We start from the raw sequence: 24437 nt of genomic DNA on the forward strand, positions 1-24437 counted from the left end.
TTAACCGATTCAAGTCTGGTATCATTTAACGCACCCACATGACATGTTCCATACATCATCATTATTATCATCATCATCATCAGTTCATTCAGTCTCCACTGCAGGATCACGATTCACGACCCTCTCCAATTTACCAGAGGCAAATAGAGAATTTGGCCTGCACTCCCTACCCTGGCCAGACGGGTTGGGGTTCCATACCTACTTCTTTCCTCATCTTCGTCATCATCATCATTTCAGTCACAGAACGTCGACTGCTGAACATAGGCCTCCCCCAATGATTTCCACATCGCAGGGTTGGTAGCGGCCTGCATCCAGCGCCTTCCTGCTACCTTTGTCAGGTCGTCGGTCCACCTTGTGGGTGGACGTCTCACGCTACGTTTTCCGGTACGTACGGTACTTCTTTCCTATTTGTAAAGAAGATTTTACAATTTCGAGTGTCTAATTAATAATTGTAGACGTAAACACTTATTCTGCAATGAGCAGTCTCCCTTATCAACTGCACCAATTAAGAGGTGTGATAATGGGGCAGTTGTGCGGACATAATAAACGAGGAGGAACCCACAACCGCAGTCAGAGTGCGACCGCGATGGCCGTGTCACTCACATGTGAGTACTAGTGTAAAACATAACCCTCTTTTTGTTGCAGTCGAGTAATGAAAATATTTGTGCGGATAACTGGAAAACTATGTGCAAAGCAGAGTTTAGTGTTAAATATTTATCCAAAAAGATATTCCCCAAATACGTATTAATAAACAAAAATCCGGCCGTTTTCGGCAATAACGTATTTGAGTACTTATGAAATTATGTTAATTAATTTTAAATAATAATTAACTAATCATTACAATGAAAAAGGATATTGAATTTTGATAAAAGTAGGTACGGTGAAAGTTGCGTCACATAGAAAAGCACATAAAGCTCGGATGAAATCGCGGGTAATAGTTAGTTTAGTTACAGTACACTGTCGCACTGCAGTGACGACAGCGACTTAGCATGGTGTTTCACGAAAATAACCACCACACCAACTGTGGTTGCAGGTTCGAATTCTACCGAGCCAAGTTTTCAGTAGTGTGTAGAGCACAAGCAACATTTACAATTATAAAAACTCAAAAACGTACAACACGTGTGTTATAAAAATAGCATCATTTTATCACGGTGTCCAATAACAATTATTACCAGTCACACTATTATTGGTGATAAGCTCATTAATTTCGCTTGAATTTTAAATAAAAAATGTGCATTTTTTGCAAAAAAAAATATAGAACACGTTACGTAGATAAGATTTATTTACTAAATTTGCTTGGATAATATAATTCGGAAAATCATGGTACCGCATTTTCTGCTTTTCATTCTACTCCTACTCTGGTATAACGCCGCTATATTCCTCAAGGTACGTTTTTGACCCCACAGTGGATTTATCTACGCTATTTTAAGCTCTATCTATTTGAAAAAGCGGTCAAAATTAAATGCTTCAGTCATCTATCATAGTACATAATTTGTGTAACTTTTCCTATCATGCAAATGGGTATTAATTACAGCACAAACAAATGTCTAAGGCACAAAGAGTTAATGCGTTCGTGCGACGACTAAACTTGATTGCTTCAGAAAAACTACCGCGTAGAATAATAGGCCGGCCTGAAACGGTTATTATTATAATTATAGAGTAGCTGATGCATTTCAGAAATATCTATATCAATCATTATCGGTAGATACAATTCTGGGAATTTGTAGCAGTAAACAACTAGATGGGCAGGTTAATTGCATGGGATGAAGGAAAGAAAAATTTAAAGAAGGAATATTTTAATTACGAAACTTAACTTATCCTTAGATTTTTAGAGTACCATGGTAGAGTTTTACATGCATTTTTCCGGACTAGCTCGCGACACGCACATCACATAAAGCACATCCTTACATTTTTCGTTATGTCACAGTATAAGTAAGGTGTTATGTGTTGATATGGAACTACTTTACGAAATAAAATTAAGTCCGATAAATGTTGACTGTACAATATGATTCTTGCACAAGTTCCTACACAGGCGTTGCAGTTGTGAGAACAAGAGCTGCACGAATATATGTGCTTTTTGCCCAAATTCTTTAATTTTGATTTACATTTTCAGTGGTAGTAGTAGTCGCTTTGGCGGCGCGCGCGCTCGCCGTCGACGTCACCGTGCTAGACTCGCCGGGAGTCAAGGCTCGACTCCAGGACAACCCGTATGGCGGGCTCAACGTCGTGTTGGAACGGAGTAAGATTTACTTAAGATTTATTAACGAAAATGTAAAAAAAGCCAGAACTTTAAAAAGCATACGAAGGAGAATGCTGTTGCCAGTAATATGCCCAGAGGTTTAGTTGGTGGTAAAGGTTTATTTTAAGTCCGCCTGGCTAGCTACCAGTCTTTACTAAAGTCTGTCGCCGTTCCGGCTATTAGAGGTGAGATAGCTAAGTTGCTCTGTGGTTGAGGATTCCGGGTGAAGCTCGCTTCCACCTCCAGCCTGATCATCAATTTCCATAAGGTGAGATGTAGGCCAAGAGCTGCCTCGTTGTAGGATAATAGGCATCTGATTGTCACGATTTCAAGAAGAGTCAAGCACCACCGAGTGTAATAATAACTTTTTTAATTTTTTTGTCCACCAAAGTCTAACTCAATTTGTCCTATATTCCACCAGAGGGCATATCCGAGGTGATCACCGTGATCGGCCGGCACGCTGGCACCATCAAAGACGTGGTGCAGGACGGAGACATCGTCATCCAGTTCGCCAACGACACCACCGTGCGGATCAGCAACGAGGATATCGCGGGCGAGAGAAAGGGACAGGTCATCACCGTGACTTGGGAGGCGCCGAAGACTGTGAAGCTTGAGGACTGCGTCAATTTGGGTAAGAGATACAGAATACCTTATTCCAGAAACTTCCATATCGTTGTATCTTTGTAGTCTACTTTGTGGACAGAAAAAAATGTCAATGGCGGTTCATGTGATACATGCTCAGATAAAGTAATAAAGCAACATTCACCAGTAACAATATCCTCTTCCAGGTTCCAACAAATGGTACGGTGGTCCCCAACAAAAACGCCAGTATTGGCCAATCGAGCGTCTGATTCTTCCCGACTATTCCTACGTCACGAAAGAAGCAGATAACTGTGGTGTAGCGGAACCCTACTGGCTCAGCTCTGCTGGTCTCTTCTTCTACTTCGACAAGAAAGTCCCTCTCTTCGTCGACCAGAACAACCAGGACAAAAACGCTGCTTGCTTCAAAGCCCAAATCAAACCACCTTATTCGAGCAAGAGAGATCGCAATGACCTGATTTACGCAATTGGAATATTCGAAGATGTACGAAAGGCTCATGAATATGCCGTAGAAAGATACCTGGAGAAACCCACAGGAATTCCTGACGAAAAAATGATAACGTATCCAATCTGGTCTACTTGGGCGAGGTACAAGCGGGATGTTAACCACGACGTCGTGTTGAAGTTCGCAGACGAGATCTTGAAATACGATTTTCCTAACAGCCAGCTGGAGATCGACGATCTGTGGGAGACATGCTACGGTTCTCAGACGATTGATAAAGAGCGGTTCCCTAATATGAAAGGGACGGTAGATCAGTTGAAAGAGAAAGGCTTTAGAGTGACTATTTGGTCGCATCCGTTCATCAACAAAGGCTGTGAACCTTGGTATTCTGATGCTAAAGAAAAAGGGTAAGGAAATAATGTCATTTATAGTTACATTTAACAAAATATTTTTACATACAATATCATCCGCTACGTAGATCATCTGATTTAGCTTTAAATTCCTTATCTAGGAAGGAGAATCTTAACGAAGACTTATTTTCCAGCTATTTGGTATCCTCTGAATACGGGTCAGTGGAGACGAGCTGGTGGAACGACAACGAGACGACGACGGCCTACATTGACTTCACCAAGCCGGAAGTGAGGGAGTGGTTCTTGGAACGACTGAAGTCCCTCAAGGAATCCACGGGGCTTGACAGCTTCAAGTTCGACGCCGGAGAGTCGAGCTGGTCACCTCAGGTAGATTCCCTTGATTAATTTTTTTTTAACCAAAACGGGAAAACCCTTTGCCTAGATCTCGCTTCTAGATTTTTAAAAACCTACAACATTTTTTATCGTTAATTACTTTTTTTCTCAGATACCAGTCCTGAAAGGAGACATCAGAGATCAGCCTGGAGTCATTACTGCCGACTACGTGAGAGCAGTCTCAACCTTTGGTCCTATGGTGGAAGTCAGATCTGGATACAGGTAAGACACGAGTGGACATCCGGAAACATGAGTTAGGTACCTGATGTTAAACGATCACATTCATCACTGTCTATTGACAATAGTAGAAGAGTTACCAATGCAAAAAAAAATCCCAACTAATATTATAAATGCGAAAGTAACTCTGTCTGTCTGTCTGTCTGTCTGTCTGTCTGTCTGTTACGCTTTCCCGCTTAAACCTCGCAACCGATTTTGATGAAATTTGGCATAGAGATAGTTTGAGTCCCGGGAAAGAACATAGGATAGTTTTTATCCCGGTTTTTGAAACAGGGACGCGCGCGATAAAGTTTTTCTGTGACAGACAAAATTCCACGCGGGCGAAGCCGCGGGCGGAAAGCTAGTAAAAAATAATTGCTAACAGCAATTTACCAATATGATCTAACCCTGCAACGATTCTTACGTATTTTGTCTTCCAGAACCCAAAACCTGCCAATATTCGTGCGCATGATCGACAAGGACACGTATTGGACCTTCGAGAACGGGCTCCCGACCCTCGTGACCACGCTCCTGCAGATGAACATGAATGGCTACCCGCTGGTGCTGCCGGACATGATCGGAGGCAACGGGTACAACGAGCCGCCCAGCAAGGAGCTGTTCATACGCTGGCTGCAGGCGAATACGTTCATGCCTAGCTTGCAGTTCTCGTATGTGCCTTGGGACTTTGACAACGAAGTAAGTGATGTGACCAAAAGGATACATTTTTTTTAAAGATTAAGTTAAGATGAAGTCCCGTTAGCCCCTCGTGTTAAGCTAAATGAGCTTATGTTACGAGTGGGCTCACCACAATAGTCGAGCGGCGGTGGGATTCGAACCGCCACTCGACAATACAATTCTAGAGAAAGAACTGCTACTAGATGGAGAATAAGAGATCTTCTTGCAAACAAGCAGCAAACTATATCAGGCCGTTGTCGTGGAATTATTTCTTGCTAAAAATATTTATGTATCATAAGTTTCCGATCTTGAGGCTACTAGCGAATGGCCCAATGTTAGCGTGGCGGCATTGAACTGTCAATTCGAGAGCCAACAATTCCTAGCATGATTGATTTCTTTCTGATAAGAGAAGATCTACATCATCCAATGAAACGTCCGAGGGTTTTCCAATCTAATGCATTTATGTTCTTCCCCAGACGATCGCGTTAAGCAAGAAGTACGTAGACCTGCACGCGCAGTATGCACCGCAGATCATAGCGGCGTGCGCAAACGCAGTGGCCACGGGCGCGCCCGTCAACCCGCCTGTTTGGTGGATCGCGCCTGACGACAGCGAGGCTTATGATATCTGGGACCGTGAGTACACCAAGCTTCTGTAGTGGTTCCCTAGAGGCCATTGAAATGACTGACTGGAAGTCTGGCGATAATCTAGAAATAGAACAACTAGACCGACGGCTGAGCCTTGATAGCCTCAGTGATTTCCAGATTTTCACCATTACAAGAGATGACAGTCCACTGCTAGACGTAAGCCATAAAGCTGCTTATTATACAACCACTAGCAAAATTCTTGAGGTTGGCAGTCAAAAGCAATTAAACCTTGAAGAGTTCCAATCCTTTGCAATTTGCATGATGATCTACGAAGCAAGCATGCTTCATTTATGTACCGTGTGCCGAACTGTCCTATGGCCAAAATCCTGTCAACTTTGCGGTATCTATCCTATTTTGAAGGATTCTGTCATAATCAGACCAGTTCTATATCGTATTTTCAAAATAATCGTCATCATCACGTTATTTATAAGTCATTGAGGTAGCACGACCCTCTCTTCTACCAGAGTCAAATGAAGGATTATATTTTAAAATTGATCATTTTTCAGAATACATGCTCGGCGAGACGATCCTAGTAGCGCCAGTGCTAGAGAAGGGAGCGACGGAGCGCGACATCTACCTGCCGGCCGGCACTTGGCTAGCGCAGGGCGAGCCCGGCCGGCGCCACGCGGGCGGCGACTGGCTGCGCCGCTACCCCGCCAAGCTGCACGACCTGCCCTACTTTATTAAGGCGTAATGAGGGATAATATGTACCAGTAGTGTGGACTATAGGGACAGATGTATCAGTATTGCTTGTAATAAATTGTAGCGAATTTTATAAGAGCGTTTTTTTACTATTAGATAGTGTGAAGCGCTACCCCGCTAAGTTGCAATATCTACCCAACTATAACGCTTGATGTGAGCGAAAGAGAAAGATGTAATCTCTTCTATTGGCGGTTTTCGTAAACACTGTCTTACTAGCACTTAGTCCTGTAGTAACGGTAGATGTCGCGCTCTGTGGTACTCTTATCTAGGAAGGGAGCGACGGAGCGCGACATCTACCCGTCAGATTGTAATCTGACGGAATTCACAATTTTACGGTGACAGATACACAACACACAAGAGTAGAGGTCGAGCGCTAGCGCTACCCTGCCAAATTATAGCTACTGTACTTCGATCGTGACGTGGACGCGTTAGGGACAGATGTGCCAGTATTTCTTGTTATAAGCTGTAGTTATTCTCGCCTATGCGCGGTTTTTACGAAGACAATCCTATTCTAATTCTACGCCAGTGCCAGAAAAGGGAGCGACGGAGCATATAATAAATTGTAGTGAATTCAGAGCGTTTTTTGTCCAGTGAATTAAAATGATATTCTTAAACCCTTAATACTTGCTATGGAGGGTTTTTCTCCTTATCTCCGATCTGACAAGAATCACGAAAATTATTAACTTAGGCAGTCTATCGCGCGAAAAAGAGTTTAAAACTTGATAAAAATAAAATACCCAAGTATACTTATTATAAACTATATTTATAATACAATAAACATTACATTTACAATGTAAAATAACTAGTTAACAACAATATCCTTAACTAATCCCTCTCCTAGTATCCTGAAGTCTTCGACCAACGCTTCCACATTCACTTTGTACTTCGTTCCTCCTTTGGAAGTGACTGGTTTCAGCGCGTTCGCGTTCAGGAGCTAAAACAAAATAAAATTACGATAAAATAAAGCATTTGAAACCCTATTCTCTACTTATAACCGTTCGAGTTAACTGCACATCATCATCATCATGACTAAAGCCTGGTCCGTGAGCACGTAGAATTTTGTCCAATGACCCCAAGCTACCCATCCTTATCGCTCGCGCGTAATTATGTTGCTGTCGCGCTCGCACACTCACTGCGGGCGCGCGTCGCACAGTCGCGAGAGCAATATAATTACGCGCGAGCGATAAGGATGGGTAGCTTGGGGTCATTGGACAAAATTCTACGTGCTCACGCTCACCAGGCTTTATGCTCGGTGTTTCTTATCAACGATTTATTTATTAACTTATTCTTATTAACGATATCGAATCAGAAATGAGGAGATCCGTAAACGAACTAAAGTCGCTGACATTGCCCGACGGATTAGCAAGCTGAAGTGGCTATGGGCAGGGCGCATAGTACGCAGAACTGACGCCCGATGGGGCAGCAAGGTTCTGGAAACTGCACACCTCGCTGGAATCTGACTCTCCCTCCCTTGCCACGTTCTCCTCGTACCAGAGCGTCGATGTGACGTCACAACAGCCAGGTGCGCAGTTAATTCAACCGGGTTGTATACTACATACTAACTACTTCTATTTGTTCTAATGTATTGTAACTACTTTGATCGCCTGTTACTACTCCCAATTCTAGTAAATACTACCACACCTACAGCTATCTACCAAAACATAAATAATGAAATTACTAACCATTAAAAATAACTCACATAACTTCAAAAAACAAATTAAATGTTGCTAATAAATATAAAAAAAGATCCGCCCTAAAAGCATATTTTATGCAAACAAAAAATAATAAAGACGTCATGTTACTTCTTATTAATAAGGAAGATAATGAAAAGCGTAGCTTGAGTGAAAAATAAACACTAGAAACAGTAGAACAGCACAACTATTCTAACGCAGTTAGTAAATTTTAAAAAATTATCCCTCTCACGCAGAGCGACCTGTTTGCATGAAGAAGTGTCACTTTTCCTATTCTAACAGAAGCCATAATAAAAAGTTAGCTGCAAAAAACTTATAGTTAGACTTACTTGGAATTCTCTGGCGTCAGCAATGTCGGGCTTCCATAGAACCGCGATGACTTCTCCGCCGTATGAGTCGTGGAAGAACAACGCGAAGTCTCCGTACGCGCTCTGAAAAAGACAACGTTTCTTTAATTTTTTTTTCACAACGAGGAAGCTTTGGCCTGTATCTCACCTGATGGTAAGTGACGATCAGGCCGAAGGTGGAAGCGAGCTTCACCCGGAATCCTCAACCACGGAGGAACTGGCTATCTTACCTCTAACTGCCGAAACACAACAATGCTGTTATCTTTTACATGACGGAGAATACTTTAATCTTTAGAATCCCGTATATTGATTCGCAAAACGCTGGTGCAGCATAAAAGGTTAACGATCAAAGACAAAATAGAGTTTGTCTGCGGTTTGGACAACCCTTTACAACTTTTAACATTCCAAAAGAAGATTTACATAACATAAAAATTTTCATTCCGATGTGAAACAACATTTCAGTCAAGGATTGTCCACTGCTAAACATAGGCCTCCCTCAATGATCTCCATATTGCCCGGTTGGCAGCGGCCTGCATCCAGCGCCTTATGAGGTTGTCGGTTCACCTTGTGGGTGACGTCTCACGCTGCGTTTTCCAGCACGTGGCCTCCACTCCAGAACCTTGCTGCGCCATTGACCATCAGTTCTGCATACTACACTCGGCATCAAATAAATCGCACCTCCCGCGACAAGCACTTATCAAACGTATGCATCCCCACTTCCCACCAACATTGGTACCATTTGAAAGCCTAGTTCTAAACTTCATTTCATTAAAGGAAAGGTTTTTACCCCAAAATGTGTCTTTAGAAGGATCCAGAGTCACTTCTTCAAAAAATAGGTAGTTACGCTTAAGCAACTTTTATGGCTATAAATCTGTTAAATTGGGATTAATCGCTATCCATCTGTTAAAAAGGACACGTAAGATCATTATTTGGTTTTATAACCACAAAAATTGGTCTACTTGATCCCAGAGGTGAGCCCCAAGTGAGGCCTTTTTTCAAGTCACATTTATGGTACCTGTTAATTGTTTATAAAAAAATTAAATGTGTTTTTCTTTAAGTTTATTTATTGGGCTTTCAAATAACACCAATATTGTTGGGGCAACATGATTGTGTCAGAAGAAAATCTTTAAAGTTCGCGTCGCGGAAGGTGCGATTTATTTGATGTTGAGTGTATGTATATGCCCTGCCCACTGCCACTTCAGCTGTACTGTGGCCTAATTCACGTATTTTGAGAGTCAAGATCTCGCTGACGATGACGTTCAGAAGTCGTCCCATTGAAAAACAGTTCTAAATCCGTATTCACAAGGGTCATTTTGATACAACGACTACTCGATATGATCGCAACTCAGTGTTTTGTTGTCGTTGAAGTTTTGTTACGTCATCCCATTGAAAAACAGTTCTAAATCCATATTCACAAGGGTCATTTTGATAGAACGATTACTCGATATGCTCGCAACTCAGTGTTTTGTTGTCGTTCAAGTTTTGTTACTTGAATAAGGTTACTGACTCAGTATTAATGAACAGAACTCACCCTCAATTCCGCCAAGTATTTCTCAACCGGGTTGAACTCGACCACGGGTATGACTTCGGAGTCAGTGACGTCACCGACCGGGCGTAGTAACGCGGGCCGTTCTACGCGCTCGCTAGCGTATGGGACCAACTCTGAACGGAGGTGGATGATGACGTCATAGCCCGCTAGGGATGGCACGAAGGCACTCTGTGGAAAATTATTGTGTTAATTGATTTATTTGACACCATTTACCAAAGGAACTTTAGTTCGAAATTAATAACATTGAGTTGACAAAATAGTATCGGCTTTTTGTGACAGGTCATAAAAACTAGTTCGTTCGTTCGTTTCAGCCAAATGACGTCCACTGCTGGACAAAAGCCTTCTCCAAGGTTTTCCACAATGAACGGTCCTGCGCTTCCCGCATCCAGGCTCTTCCCGCGACCTTTACCAGATCGTCGGTCCACCTAGTACGTCACTCGAATTGGAGATAGGAAATATTCCCATCCCATTCCCAGATAGGAAACACACCCAAATTAGTATGCTTCTTTACAAATTAGGGCCTTGAGAAAGTGGGCTCGATTTGTGGGACTAATATCAATTAGTATGGAGAAGGTTCCATACAAATAACCTTTTGGTTCCATACAAAAAACTGTCCGAATCATCCTTTTTCGACCAAACTACTTTTATTTCCTATATTACTACACCAGAACCTTAATAAACTATTAAAACTCCTTACCAGTACATTATCCTTCATCTCGCTCAGCATGGCAGCATCGAAGTACTTCAGAGTACTCGCGCCAGTACTTGCGGACTCGCGCCAGTACTTGCGCACTCGGCGCGCTTGCGCTCCACACACTAGGCAAGTCTTCATCGTAGGCTGTTACTATGTGGATCTGAACCTCTATCAGTTACTTACCAGTGCGTTGTCCTTCATCTCGCTCAGCATGGCAGCATCGAAGTACTTCAGAGTACTGACGGCGAGCGTGCGGACTCGCGCCAGTACTTGCGGACTCGGCGCGCTTGCGCTCCACACGCTAGGCAAGTCTTCGTCGTAGGCTGTTACTATATGGATCTGAACCTTTATCAGTCTTCAGTTACTTACCAGTGCGTTATCCTTCATCTCGCTCAGCATAGCATCAAAGTACTTCAGAGTACTGACGGCGAGCGTGCGGACTCGCGCCAGTACTTGCGGACTCGGCGCGCTTGCGCTCCACACGCTAGGCAAGTCTTCGTCGTAGGCTGTTACTATATGGATCTGAACCTTTATCAGTCTTCAGTTACTTACCAGTGCGTTATCCTTCATCTCGCTCAGCATAGCATCAAAGTACTTCAGAGTACTGACGGCGAGCGTGCGGACTCGCGCCAGTACTTGCGGACTCGGCGCGCTTGCGCTCCACACGCTAGGCAAGTCTTCGTCGTAGGCTGTTACTATATGGATCTGAACCTTTATCAGTCTTCAGTTACTTACCAGTGCGTTATCCTTCATCTCGCTCAGCATGGCAGCATCAAAGTACTTCAGAGTACTTGCGGACTCGACGCGCTTGATCTCCACACGTTAGGTAAGTCTCCATTGAAAGCTGTTACTATGTGGATCAGAACCTTTATCAGTCTTCAGTTACTTACCAGTGCGTTGTCCTTCATCTCGCTCAGCATAGCAGCATCCAAGTACTTCAGAGTACTCGCGGCGAGCGTGCGGACTCGCGCCAGTACTTGCGGTAGGCAGGTCTTTGTCGTAGACTGTTACTATGTGTATCTGAACCTTTATAAAAGGCTTCAGTTACTTACCAGTGCGTTATCCTTCATCTCGCTCAGCATGGCAGCATCAAAGTACTTCAGAGTACTGACGGCGAGCGTGCGGACTCGCGCCAGTACTTGCGGACTCGGCGCGCTTGCGCTCCACACGCTAGGCAAGTCCCCGTCGTAGGCTGTTACTATGTGGATCTGAACCTTTATCAGTCTTCAGTTACTTACCAGTGCGTTATCCTTCATCTCGCTCAGCATAGCATCAAAGTACTTCAGAGTACTGACGGCGAGCGTGCGGACTCGCGCCAGTACTTGCGGACTCGGCGCGCTTGCGCTCCACACGCTAGGCAAGTCTCTATTGAAAGCTGTTACTATGTAGATCAGAACCTTTATCAGTCTTCAGTTACTTACCAGTGCGTTATCCTTCATCTCGCTCAGCATGGCAGCGTCAAAGTACTTCAGAGTACTGACGGCGAGCGTTCGGACTCGCGCCAGTACTTGCGGACTCGGCGCGCTAGCGCTCCACACACTAGGCAAGTCTCCGTCGTAGGCTGTTACTATGTGGATCTGAGGGGTTGCCGGTTCGCGGGCGGCGAATTTGCTTTCCAGCTCCATTATTTCTTCACCTGCAATGGTATTGAATGAATTAAACAATTAAGTTCAGTTATTGAGCTTCAGGGCCTGTAGAAGAGGAAGCAGTAATAAAAGGAGAACAACCACTTTCTATGAAGCGTTGGGCCCAGTACTAAGTTATTTGTACAGCTACAAATTTTATGTCGTTTTTATGCCTTCATAAACTAGTTTATTATTGTGTTTATTTGAGGTTGCTAACTAATGTCATTCTCGAGAAAACTAAATTAGAAAAAACTAGAAAAAATGTTACTTTTATACAAAATCCAGTCGTCAGTTACCCAAATCGCAAGCAGAATCCGTTAGAAATAGCATAAAATGTTATTAATCGATAGTTTTATTTCTTCTTCTTCTTTTAATTCGTTTTAATTCAATTCAACAAGCATTCGCAACAGTCTCATCCTTTAGATCCTTTAGACATACTCTCTAATCTGTGGTCTCATCTGTGATTCGCAAGTGACATTGCTGCATTGACAGATGACAAAACGAATTATTTTCATTCATTAATTCATTCAATCATTTTAGTTTTGTCATCTGTCAGTACAAACCTTCTTAAAGATCAAATACACTGAATTGTCCCACCCGTGACATTGACAGGGGGCGCCACCGTCAATACCGGATCGCTGGTTCCGATTTTTGCCATGTTAGAAACTATATAGTTGAACGATGGTGGCGCCCCCCTGTCAATGAGTTTGGTGGGACAGTATAGTGTATTAAGTCTTTAATCGATTGACTTTTAACGTTCCATTTTACGTTATCTTAGATTAAATCATTAATTCGTTTTTATTATTGTATACGACTTACGACATCAGTTAAAATTATCATTTTTATCGTAAAATACTCCCTAATGTATGCGTAATATAATATCAAAAACCTACCAATGTACAACTCTGTACAAACTTGGGCCCAAAATGGTTGTTCTCCTTTTACGTTCAAAAGGATATATTTTGTGATACCAACAGGTCCTAAGAGTGTAGTGTAGGGTTTTGAGCAAATGAAGTATGTATTGCACTTGAAACAACTAGTTTTATTGGGAAATCACAAAGATACCGTTTATACGGTTTGAGATTCGAACGCAGAGAGAAAAGACAGAGGCGCCACTATAGAAAGTAGCGGCCAAAAGTAAAACTACTTAGGTTCTTTATACATTGCAACTTTTTGCAGAGATTTCGTATCGTGACGCGAGTCAGTCTCGAAACAATATCGATACAGTACCTTTACGTTACCAAAAGCAACGATTAAGTCGCTACTTAACGCGTATCCTTTACCTTATTTATTATAGTTGACCTATGTCCATTTTCACTATCAATCTCTAATTTTTAAGTGACCCCTATGAAGAAAAAAATCCTGTTATGTGTTCCCATAAGGGTCACTTAAAAATTAGGGATTGATGGTGAAAACGGGCACAAATCAAACAAATAAGCATTTTCATAAACATTAAAAAAAGTTTGACTCACGTTTCATATCCTCATTGAAGTCTAAAACAATCATTTCCCTCGTCCAGTCCGTTTCGGCCACCAATCGCAACACCCTCAATAGCCCAATAGTGGGCATAGTGGGCGGGGTCAGCGGGTGGGCGTGGAGGAACACAGCTGCTACCAGTAGCTCGGCTAGAGTGGGGGGAAAGTGTGGAGGGGAGAGCAGGTGGCAACACAGCCAGCGCTTGAAGATGCATGTGCTGGGACCGAAGGCTGGGTGCTTTTGATGTAAGCTGTAAAGAAAGTGAATTGACGTAAGTTCAAGTTCCATTAGGTGCCTAAAGTAGGACATCATTTTTTCAAGGAAAAACAATTCTAAATATACCTACTTGAAACTATGTATACTAAAAAAATACCAATGAATGAAATTAAGAACAATAAACATTACATAGTTTAGGTTTTCTCTTCCGTTCCTTACTTATGTTTTGGTTAACTATCCTAACAAATAATACGGATCTATTTTCAAGTCGGACTTAGTTTATACAACAAGATAGCGTCGTGTTTCATGTGAGCTAGTTAAGTTTTATTTGTGTTATGATTTAATAGTTACTATAACAGTAAGAATTGTTGTATTCCATAAAAAGTTTCGCCAACAAGTCTTTACAACAAGGACTAAAAAAAACTATAAAACACCACATACCCATGCAAGGCTCCCCTCAAACGAGGCATAAGCACAGTCTCACACTGCAAACGAACGCTCTCCTCACTCTCCCGAAACTTGGCAACACCATTCTCCGTCTCTTTCCTCAGTAGCGTTATCTCTTTCGGATGCGCTATCTCCAGTCTGAACACCAGTCCGTTTTTCAACACGTCGACGTGGGTAGGATAGGCTTGGGTGGGGAGGGAATACTGCTTGTTCAAGCGATCGGCGATTTGCAGGTTGAAAGCCGCTTTTAGACAGCGGAAGGCTTGGATGTCGCCGGGCCATTTGCCGCTGTGCCCTGGAAAAAATAACGAAAATTAATTTACATTAGATAGTGAACATTTAGTATGGATGCAATGCTATTGAGATCGCCTCGATGATTTCGAATTTCAGTCTGTTCCGCGCGGATCAAATAAACAAAAGACAGTCGGCAAAACGGAAAATTTGACAAGTTGTAGATTCTGGCCTGCGCTACACCAGGCCTGTTCATCTCCGAGAGTTTACATCGAAAACAAAACACGCACGATGGCCCACCTACAGGATACTATTCGACAAGGCCTCACATACGAGCGAACATTGACTCACGCACGCGTATTCTTGTGTATGATGGAAGAAAATAAAGAAAATGGTGTACTAAATACTGTGCAGTATTTAACTGCCTAAATAATAATAAAAACACAGAATGTAATTTTTTAAGTTGCCTCAAGACACTGAGAGGTAAATAAGTATAGCCTGACCAGGAACATAAAAACCCTCGCCATGTTGCGGAAAATTAATGGTACTAATTTCTTTTAATGGCAACAGTAACTGAAAACTTCATTGACATGTCACCTTGCATGTCAGTCTATTGCTGTCAAAGTGTAAACAAACTTTATTTTAAATGTGCACAATTGATTTTGTGAATTAAATTGCTAAAATCTTTTTATAGTCGTGAAAGAAAATTGGTTCACAATGTATTAAAGTATTTGTCGAAGAGAAATACTAAGGGTTCGGACAATATTTTCATTAATAATGTTTCCGACAACGGTTGTCAAATTGACTGACATGTTTATCGTATAGTACAGTCAACTATGAAAATTAGCTGTGGTTTGTTTCAACTACCTATTTTAAAGTTTTTTGTCACTTTGTAAGTATTGAATTTTATGGAATTGGGAAAGAAGTACCGAGTTTGAAGCGTTCATGAGCAGACATTGTAGTTGAATATTCAAGTTCAGAATTTGATTATTGATGAATAATAATAAAATCCTACTTGCTCGATTGATGGTTTCATTTAATTTATTTAAACCAGTTTACCTATAATATAATATTTTTTTGTTAATTTATGAAAATATTAAATTAGCCTATAATCCTGAATCCTGATACATAAAGTTAGCCTATTAATTTAATACAGGTACGACTGTACCCAGTGTTGCACTATCAAATGCAATTGACGCGCCTCTATGCCAGGGTTTTTATGTTCCTGGTCAGGCTATAGTTAATATTATTCATGATAATTCATGCTAAATCATGTATTTCCTCCGCCATTTTCCGCAGTTTGGCACCTCACGTCACATCATTTTACCGAAGTCAGCCCTATAGCTTCGGCGCAGTGCCGATCACTGACGTTTGTCAACAAAATGGTGGTGACTCTTGAGACAGGCTAAATTACACCATATTGTTAATGACATTGAGTATACATTTTTTTAAATACCTTCGCGAAGTAAAACTTCTGTACGTAGTACTTATTATTATTCTGTGGCTACACTAAAAAGGACTTTATGAAATATATTATGATTAGGTGTAAATTGATTTACCTTGCTTGATAGCAACTTTGCTTTGACGTATTCTCAGCAAGTTTGGGATTTTTGTCCACGTTGAGCTAAAATACTTTTAGCCTTTCACCATTAGGTTCAAATTGACTTTATTGACTTACCCAGCTCAATCACAGCTTTGCATACAGGCGTATACTCAGGCACGACCCAAGTTCCGTCGTCTCTTACAATTTCCTTGACCAGGGCTGCGTTACCGCGCCGCCACGGTTTGTTCAGCGGAGCCCGAGGTAGTGCGGGCGTTGGCTCGCAGTAGCTGAATACCGGTGACACTCCTGCGCAGATGGTTTAATTAGGTTTATTGTGTACTAGCTTTTGCCCGCGGCTTCACCCGCGTTTGTCACATATCGTGTTAAATTATAGCCTATATGTTATTCTGGGTTATAAACAACAATACTGTAAAGTTTCATCAAAATCCGTTCAGTAGTTTTTGCGTGAAAGAGTAACAAACGTGTTGACATCCAGACATCAAGACATCCATACAAACTTTCGCATTTATAATATTAGTATTAAAATATTAAACTACTAGCGGCCGCCCGCGACTTCGTGCGCGTGGATGTCGTTTAACCCCCCCTTCATCTATCTTACGCGGTTCAGATTTTTTCATACAAATGTTTTTTCCCGCTAACTCCCGTTCCCGTGAGAATTTTGCAATATCCTGTTGTAACTAAGCTTTAAGTTTACTAAGGTACCTGCATGCCAAATTTCAAGAGTCTATCTTACGCGGTTTAGATTTTTTCATACAAATGTTTTTTCCCGCTTACTCCCGTTCCCGTGGGAATTTTGCAATATCCTGTTGCAAATAAGCTTTAAGTTTATTAAGGTACCTGCATGCCAAATTTCAAGAGTCTATCTTACGCGGTTTAGATTTTTCGTACAAAAGGATTTTCCCGCTAATTCCCGTTCCCGTGGGAATTCCTAAGTATCCTATAACCTGCCCAGGAGTATGAAGAATAATTGTACCGAGTTTCGTTAAAATCCGTCAAGTGGTTTTTGTTTCTATAAGGAACATACAGACAGACAGACAGACAGACAGACAGACAGACAGACAGACAAAAATTTTACTGATTGCATTTTTGTCATCAGTATCGATCACTAATCACCCCCTGATAGTTATTTTGAAAATATATTTCATGTACAGAATTGACCTCTCTACAGATTTATTATAAGTATAGATTAGTAGGATTGACAAGTTTTCAGAAAGAATTATCAATAAGATCTTGAAAAGTCGATTGCTTAGTTTTAAATATTATCTACTTTGAAGTTGTTAAAAAGTTAGTCAACTGAGTTGGAAAATTAATGACACTATTGATTTCTATTGTCCTACAAAATGTATAGTCCTCAAAAAGTAAATAAATTAATTTAAGTATAATATTTCATAGGTGGTATCATATTATGCCCTATTAATGATCCAAAAAGGTGGTGCCTAAGTAAGTCAAGAAGAGCACGATCTATCTATAGGAAAAAAGAGTTTTCGACTTTATAATAAGTAACTAAAGTTCAAGTTACGATGGCAAAATTATGGAATAAAGCCTAAAGGATTCAAGCCACTCACCATACACAGCGCTGACGTCCAAAGGCAGCTGTTGTAACTGCCTCAGGTCGCGCCTCAACTCATCCAACGCCTGGACCACGCCCACTGAAGCTTCTTCGGTCTGCGCGTTGTACTGCTTGCGGGAGACTAAGCTCTCTAGCGCTGACCCCACGTGGAATAGCTCCGAGGGCTTTATGTCTGGAAGGGAGTATGTATACAAGTCATTATCAGTGTCAGGTTACTCATTTGGTTGAAATGGTCCTTAAGCAGTGGTAGGGTTAATACTGGGACGTGTAAAAGTGCTTTTTAAAAGCCTACTTGCATAAATAAATGAGTTTTATAAGTTGTTTTTAGTTTTTATTCTTCACTGCAGAAGAATGACCCTCTTTCCCCAACCACCAGAACTCAGAAGCAAGTGAATGTATAACCAAAGGCATGGAATATAAATAAATTCTACTAAAAATAAAATGCATGTAAATAAATCCTCAATTAAGAAAATACACTGGTTACCAGGTCCAGCGAGTAATCTTTCTTTACCTGTTTAACTTTGGTTCACTATTTAGGATTTTATTGGCAATCAAGCTCATAGTCAAGCTATCTACAGCTTGTAGCAAATAGTTGGCCAACTTTGTGGTAATTGGTTTGGTTTTTATTACTGTACGTCCTGCAGTTGTAGTTGTGTAAACATAAACAAGCTGTAGGAATCGTTTAGCTACCCATTCTTACGTAAAAGAAGATGAAGTACAGACAGTAGTACTATCCATTTTTGTTGCAAGAAAAATAGCTCCTATTACAACTAGATAAGATCCTACAATGTTTAGACTGACGAACTTTATGTCGAGCAGATAGTCGACAATCTGCGCCGACTTGGCAGAACCAGAACGTTCTGAATGAAACACGCTTGCTGAAAGACAAGTCTTACCGAACTTGATGTTGAGCAGGTAGTCGACTCGTAGCGAGTCCGCGTCCCTTGATAAGAGCCATCTTGGAAGCGCCGCAGCTCCGACTTGGCGCCCTAGAACGTTCTGAATGAAACACGCTTGCTGAAAGACAAGTCTTACCGAACTTGATGTTGAGCAGGTAGTAAACAACACGCCTCCGTGATGGAGCCGTCTTGGAAGCGGCGAAGCTCCGACTTGGCGCCCTAGAACACTATGCTTGGACCACGCTTGCTGAAAGACTAATGTCTTACCGAACTTGACGTTGAGCAGGTAGTCGACTCGTAGCGAGTCCGCGTCCCATGATAAGAGCCATCTTGGGAGCGCCGCAGCTCCGACTTGGCGCCCCAGACCGTTCTGAATGAAACACGCTTGCTGAAAGACAAGTGTCTTACCGAACTTGATATTGAGCAGGTATTCCACAATCTGCGCGGTGACGGCGCGGCGCTCGGCCAGCGAGTCGGCGTCCCACACGCACGCCTCCGTGATGGAGCCGTCTTGGAAGCGACGCTGCTCCGACTTGGCGCCCTAGAACGTTCTTTCTTGGACCACGCTTGCTGAAAGACTAATGTCTTACCGAACTTGATGTTAATCAGGTAGTCGACTCGTAGCGAGTCCGCGTCCCATGATAAGAGCCATCTTGGGAGCGCCGCAGCTCCGACTTGGCGCCCATAACGTTCTGAATTCTGAATAAAACACGCTTGCTGAAAGACAAATGTCTTACCGAACTTGATGTTAATCAGGTAGTCGACTCGTAGCGAGTCCGCGTTACATGATAAGAGCCATCTTGGGAGCGCCGCAGCTCCGACTTGGCGCCCCAGAACGTTCTGAATGAAACACGCTTGCTGAAAGACAAGTCTTACCGAACTTGATGTTGAGCAGGTAGTCGACTCGTAGCGAGTCCGCGTCACATGATAAGAGCCATCTTGGAAGCGCCGCAGCTCCGACTTGGCGCCCCAGAAAATTCTGAATGAAACAAGCTTGCTGGAAGACAAGTCTTACCGAACTTGATGTTGAGCAGGTAGTCAACAATCTGCGCGATCACGCACGCCTTCGTGATGGAGCCGTCTTGGAAGCGCCATAGCTCTGACTTGACGCCCCAGAACACTTTGCTTGGGCCACGCTTGCTGAAAGACAAGTGTCTTACCGAACTTGACGTTGAGCAGGTAGTCAACAATCTGCGCGGTGAGGGCGCGGCGCTCGGCCAGCGAGTCGGCGTCCCACACGCACGCCTCCGTGATGGAGCCGTCTTGGAAGCGGCGCAGCTCCGACTTGGCGCCCCAGAACGTTCTGAATGAAACACGCTTGCTGAAAGACAAGTGTCTTACCGAACTTGACGTTGAGCAGGTAGTCGACTCTTAGCGAGTCCGCGTCCCATGATAAGAGCCATCTTGAGAGCGCCGCAGCTACGACTTGGCGCCCCAGAACGTTCTGAATGAAACACGCTTGCTGAAAGACAAGTGTCTTACCGAACTTGATGTTGATCAGGTAGTCGACTCGTAGCGAGTCCGCGTCACATGATAAGAGCCATCTTGGAAGCGCCGCAGCTACGACTTGGCGCCCCAGAACGTTCTGATGATACACGCTTGCTGAAAAACAAGTGTCTTACCGAACTTGATGTTGATCAGGTAGTCGACTCGTAGCGAGTCCGCGTCACATGATAAGAGCCGTCTTGGAAGCGACGCAACTCCGACTTGGCGCCCCAGAACACTTTGTTTGGACCACGCTTGCTGAAAGACAAGTCTTACCGAACTTGACGTTGAGCAAGTAGTCAACAATCTGCGCGGTGAGGGCGCGGCGCTCGGCCAGCGAGTCGGCGTCCCACACGCACGCCTCCGTGATGGAGCCGTCTTGGAAGCGGCGAAGCTCCGACTTGGCGCCCCAGAACGCTCTGAAAGAAACAACGCCAGTTGACACATCGATACATCATCTGCTAGGAGCTACAACCACAGAATAATAATAAGTACTACGTACAGAAGTTTTGCTTCGCGAAAGTATTTAAATAAATGTATGCTCAATGTCATTGGTGTAATTTAGCCTGTCTCAAGAGTCAAGCACCATTTTGTTGACAAACGTCAGTGATCGGCACTGCGCCGAAGCTATAGGGCTGACTTCGGTAAAATGATGTGACGTGAGGTGCCAAACTGCGGAAAATGCCGGAGGAAATACATGATTTAGCATGAATTATCATGAATAATATTAACTACATACTTATTTACCTCTCAGTGTCTTGAGGCAACTTAAAAAAGTACATTCTGTGTTTTTACACAGTATTTAGTACACCATTTTCTTTATTTTCTTCTATCATACACAAGAATACGCGTGCGTGAGTCAATGTTCGCTCGTATGTGAGGCCTTGTCGAATAGTATCCTGTAGGTGGGCCATCGTGCGTGTTTTGTTTTCGATGTAAACTCGCGGAGATGAACAGGCCTGCTACAACGTTGCCTTCATATGTCGTATCAAAATAAATCGATAGGTTTTTGAAAGCCACTCACGGCTGGCCTAGCTGACAGCATTGAATGGCTTTTTCAGTTTCACCAGACAATAGGTGCGCAACAAAGGATTCTCAACCTCTGCGCAGAAAAAAATGAAAAAATGTTTGGTTACTGCTTACACAACAAAAGTGACCACCGAACACTTTGGTTATGAGGAACAAAATGTTGTGTAAATTAAACAAATAATTCAGTAGTGAGCAGGACTTAGTTTGGTTATAGTTAACACTTAGTTCGGTGGTCACTTTTGTTGTGTAAGCAGTAACCAAACATTTTTTGCAGATAACGGACTCAAGACAAGCCATAGTGTCAGTTATTTTAGAAAACAGCCTTTGAAAATATTTATTAATAAATCCGATCTGCCACAGTTGGCAGATGCTAGTTAAAGTTGAAGAGAACTGCGCACGTGATATTGGCGGAACAGTGTGCCCTGTGGCGAAAATACACAAGTTCATCGCCATTAATAAAAAAATAAGAAGAGTACTTACCGAAACACCTCAGCCTCTGGTAGATTAGCTGGTGGACCTTTTTCAACAATATTCAAACAGTTTTCAGGGTCCAATATAAGGCCAAATGATAGTTGCTCCTTGTAGCTGAAAGATAACATAACTTTGAAATAGGTTTCACAATTTATTAAACAAAACTGGCTGACTACAATTAATTTTCTTCTGTACCAACTGTAATTTGTTGGTAGGAAATAAATACACATTTTTAATATTATTGGTGTAGATATTATTTCTTACCTTTCTTCTCGAGCTTTATCCTGTTTGGTCTTCACTGACCAAGAAAAATCTGCTTCCACCATTTGCAAGATGAGTTTCACTCTCTGGCCCAAGCCCTTAGCCAGTAATGCGTGCAATGAGTCTGTCACTAGAGCCAGTTCCTCCACTCCGTAGTTCAATCGGACTGGCTTTGGCAGTTTAGAGAGAACAGACTCTTTGAGTTTTTGAAAGTCCTTGAACCTAGAATAATTTGTATTTTTGTTGAAAAAATACTCCAAAAAATTTAAGTTAAAATTGAGTATCCAAAAAAGAGTAATGTTTATTTGATATTACTTTGATACTTTTCAGAGAAAATCACAATTATTAGATTTTTTTGTTCTCATTAACAGATTTGTGTTAACTCACAATAAGATATGATCGAACTGCAGTAGTGGTTTCACCGGAGTCATGAAAAGTGGCAGGAAACTGTTGATCTTTCCATTGTCTAGTATTTCTACAGCCAGCTCACTTTCTCTTCGGAGAGCATTGTATGTGCCCTGGAAAAGAATGTATTTACTTTATTTGTTGTAGTTTCATATAAAATATGTACTTAAAAACATCCATGGTAATAATGTAATGGTGATTAATTCTTCTCGACATGGCGCTTCTTATGTCGCGAATATTGCTCAGCAGACGCCTTTTCAGCATAGCTTGTAGGTTAATGTTATGAACTATATTTTTTAAGCTGAATTTTTTACCAATCATAAGAATGATTCTTTTACCTTGCACATCTGCCAGCAGACATTGTAATATCCAGTTTTGTCTATAAATACTACAGGAAAGTGTTGGTGGAACTCTTCAAGTGAAGGTGTGTCCTCACCCTTGTGTAGAGAAATACCTTTCACATCCCATTCTGATGATTCTGTAAAAAATTAATCACATTTTATCTGCTAGTTATAAAATCTTTAATGAAGAATTATTTATTACGCTAGTAATATTACTTGAATGGTATTTATTAAGTTTTGTTTAAAAAAATATTTCATTTACTTACTCAATGCAATCCACACATTCCTCACAATTTGGTAGCTGCTCATGATATTATTGATCCTTTTAATCTGCACCAAGTATGACACTAACAAACTGATGACATGTCCTGACACCTGCAGGTTCCTTTGACGTAACCAGATCTTAAGCAAAACCACCGCTTGTTTTAAATTTTCTCTATCCAATAAAGATTCCTTCAAAAACTCCTCATTGACGGAAGATGTGAGATCTTGTAACACACTACTGTTGTAGTATGGAGTTGGAGGACCAATCTCATTATTATCGGAACCTTCTTCAGAAAATAACCACGCTTCTCTCAAATTGTTACGTGCAGGACTGAATCTGTGCAACTTATACGCCTCTTCTTCACACAGCAAGTCAATACGTACAGTTAGATATTTGTTAAGTTTGCCAGATGGTGTTACATCTAACACTGGCTTAATTTCACTACCGAGTAAACATGTGTATTTTACTTCTTCAACGGATTCATGTTTTTTGATATGAGAAGCAATGAATGCCAAATATGCTGACCGCTTTTTGTGATATCTGTAGTTGATTGAATCATTTTTGGTATACGTGTCAGCTGGGACTGTAATCTGTACATTGACGCAGAGTTTCGAGTTTATCGCACATCCTATAGCGTAAGACCCAACAATTTTGACATCACTAAACTTGTAAAACCGGAACATACATTTTGTTTTGGACAGTTTATTGCCAATTGGTATTTTGACTTTTAGTGTTTTAGCAAGTGCCGACTCTGTCAGATCGTATTCTGTATCATTTTCTGGGATAGCCAATAAATGATTTTTGAACTCTGTGTACCATTCTTGGAATTTCTTCTCAGTTTTCTCCTTCACTTTGACTTCCTGGAGTATTTCTTCGACTTGTAGCCGAAACAAGTTAGAATTGAATAGATTCTCCGTCTCTTGAAGCCGATTCAGCTCGTTGGCGGTCGGCTGGCGGTACAAACTTTTAGTTTTCAATCGCTTTTTCGGTTCCTTGTTAGGAACAGCTGCTGCACGTTTCCCATTCTCATTGAGGACTTGGGAATCGATATCATCTTCTGACACCGAGTTTTTAGCGACCTAAAAAGTTTAAATTGAGATGTTAATTCAAAACCACCACGAACTTTTATTTGACTAGCAATCGGTCTAATAAATACATGGTTGTGACGAAAATACTATTTAATTTTACTTACTCTTTTGACCATTTTAGGAGTGGATTATTTTCACCATTTATATGGGAATTACACAGTTTTTATAGTAAAATTTTGGTTAGAAACTTGTAAACAACATGCACAAAATCACACGTGCAAATGACAACTGAAACTGGTTGACATTGACATTATTGACAGCCAAAGTGACAGTGACAATGACAGCATCGGTACGTTCCGAAATCACAAACACATAGCAATCACAGCTTTGATTTTTGCGAATAAGATAAAATTCGAAGTGAAGTTCGATCATTCATTATTAATAATGAATAGCTTCATTCAAATATAATTATCATCAGAATAGAGAGATAAGACAAGAGATGTGGTACGCGCGCTGCTACGCCGCTGCCCGCGAAATTCTGGCGGCCTGAATCTTTTTATTAGTAAGGCAAAGAATAATAC

The 24437-nt window shown here is 41.8% G+C and overlaps 2 protein-coding genes across 2 annotated transcripts; one reads left to right on the forward strand and one right to left on the reverse strand.

Moving 5' to 3' along the window:
* The first annotated feature begins 542 nt into the window (after positions 1-542).
* On the forward strand, positions 543-6466 carry LOC135079078 (myogenesis-regulating glycosidase-like). Its single transcript, XM_063973686.1, has 9 exons — positions 543-605; positions 2114-2239; positions 2661-2870; positions 3028-3688; positions 3826-4018; positions 4137-4246; positions 4681-4936; positions 5392-5548; positions 6067-6466. Exons 1-9 carry the CDS (start codon positions 587-589, stop codon positions 6252-6254), a joined length of 1920 nt encoding a protein of 639 aa, XP_063829756.1. The 5' UTR covers positions 543-586; the 3' UTR covers positions 6255-6466.
* Positions 6467-7006: 540 nt separating this feature from the next.
* Positions 7007-24139, reverse strand: LOC135079212 (nucleolar protein 6). Its single transcript, XM_063973801.1, has 15 exons — positions 24021-24139; positions 22830-23907; positions 22561-22700; positions 22205-22335; positions 21821-22039; positions 21566-21670; positions 20333-20475; positions 17668-17844; positions 16217-16387; positions 14302-14602; positions 13641-13894; positions 11965-12179; positions 9832-10017; positions 8283-8384; positions 7007-7196 (listed from the first exon to the last, which is right to left on the reverse strand). Exons 1-15 carry the CDS (start codon positions 24030-24032, stop codon positions 7065-7067), a joined length of 3366 nt encoding a protein of 1121 aa, XP_063829871.1. The 5' UTR covers positions 24033-24139; the 3' UTR covers positions 7007-7064.
* Positions 24140-24437: the final 298 nt, after the last annotated feature.

This window comes from Ostrinia nubilalis, chromosome 16 (assembly GCF_963855985.1).
Source record: "Ostrinia nubilalis chromosome 16, ilOstNubi1.1, whole genome shotgun sequence".
NCBI classification, from domain to species: domain Eukaryota; kingdom Metazoa; phylum Arthropoda; class Insecta; order Lepidoptera; family Crambidae; genus Ostrinia; species Ostrinia nubilalis.

Coding starts and splice junctions, on each gene's coding strand:
- LOC135079078 (XM_063973686.1), top strand. Junction 3,689..3,825: donor TCTGATGCTAAAGAAAAAGG/GTAAGGAAATAA, acceptor CTTATTTTCCAG/CTATTTGGTATCCTCTGAAT. Junction 4,937..5,391: donor CTTGGGACTTTGACAACGAA/GTAAGTGATGTG, acceptor GTTCTTCCCCAG/ACGATCGCGTTAAGCAAGAA.
- LOC135079212 (XM_063973801.1), bottom strand. Junction 22,336..22,560: donor TCTGCTGGCAGATGTGCAAG/GTAAAAGAATCA, acceptor ATTCTTTTCCAG/GGCACATACAATGCTCTCCG. Junction 8,385..9,831: donor AATACTTGGCGGAATTGAGG/GTGAGTTCTGTT, acceptor TGTCTTTTTCAG/AGCGCGTACGGAGACTTCGC.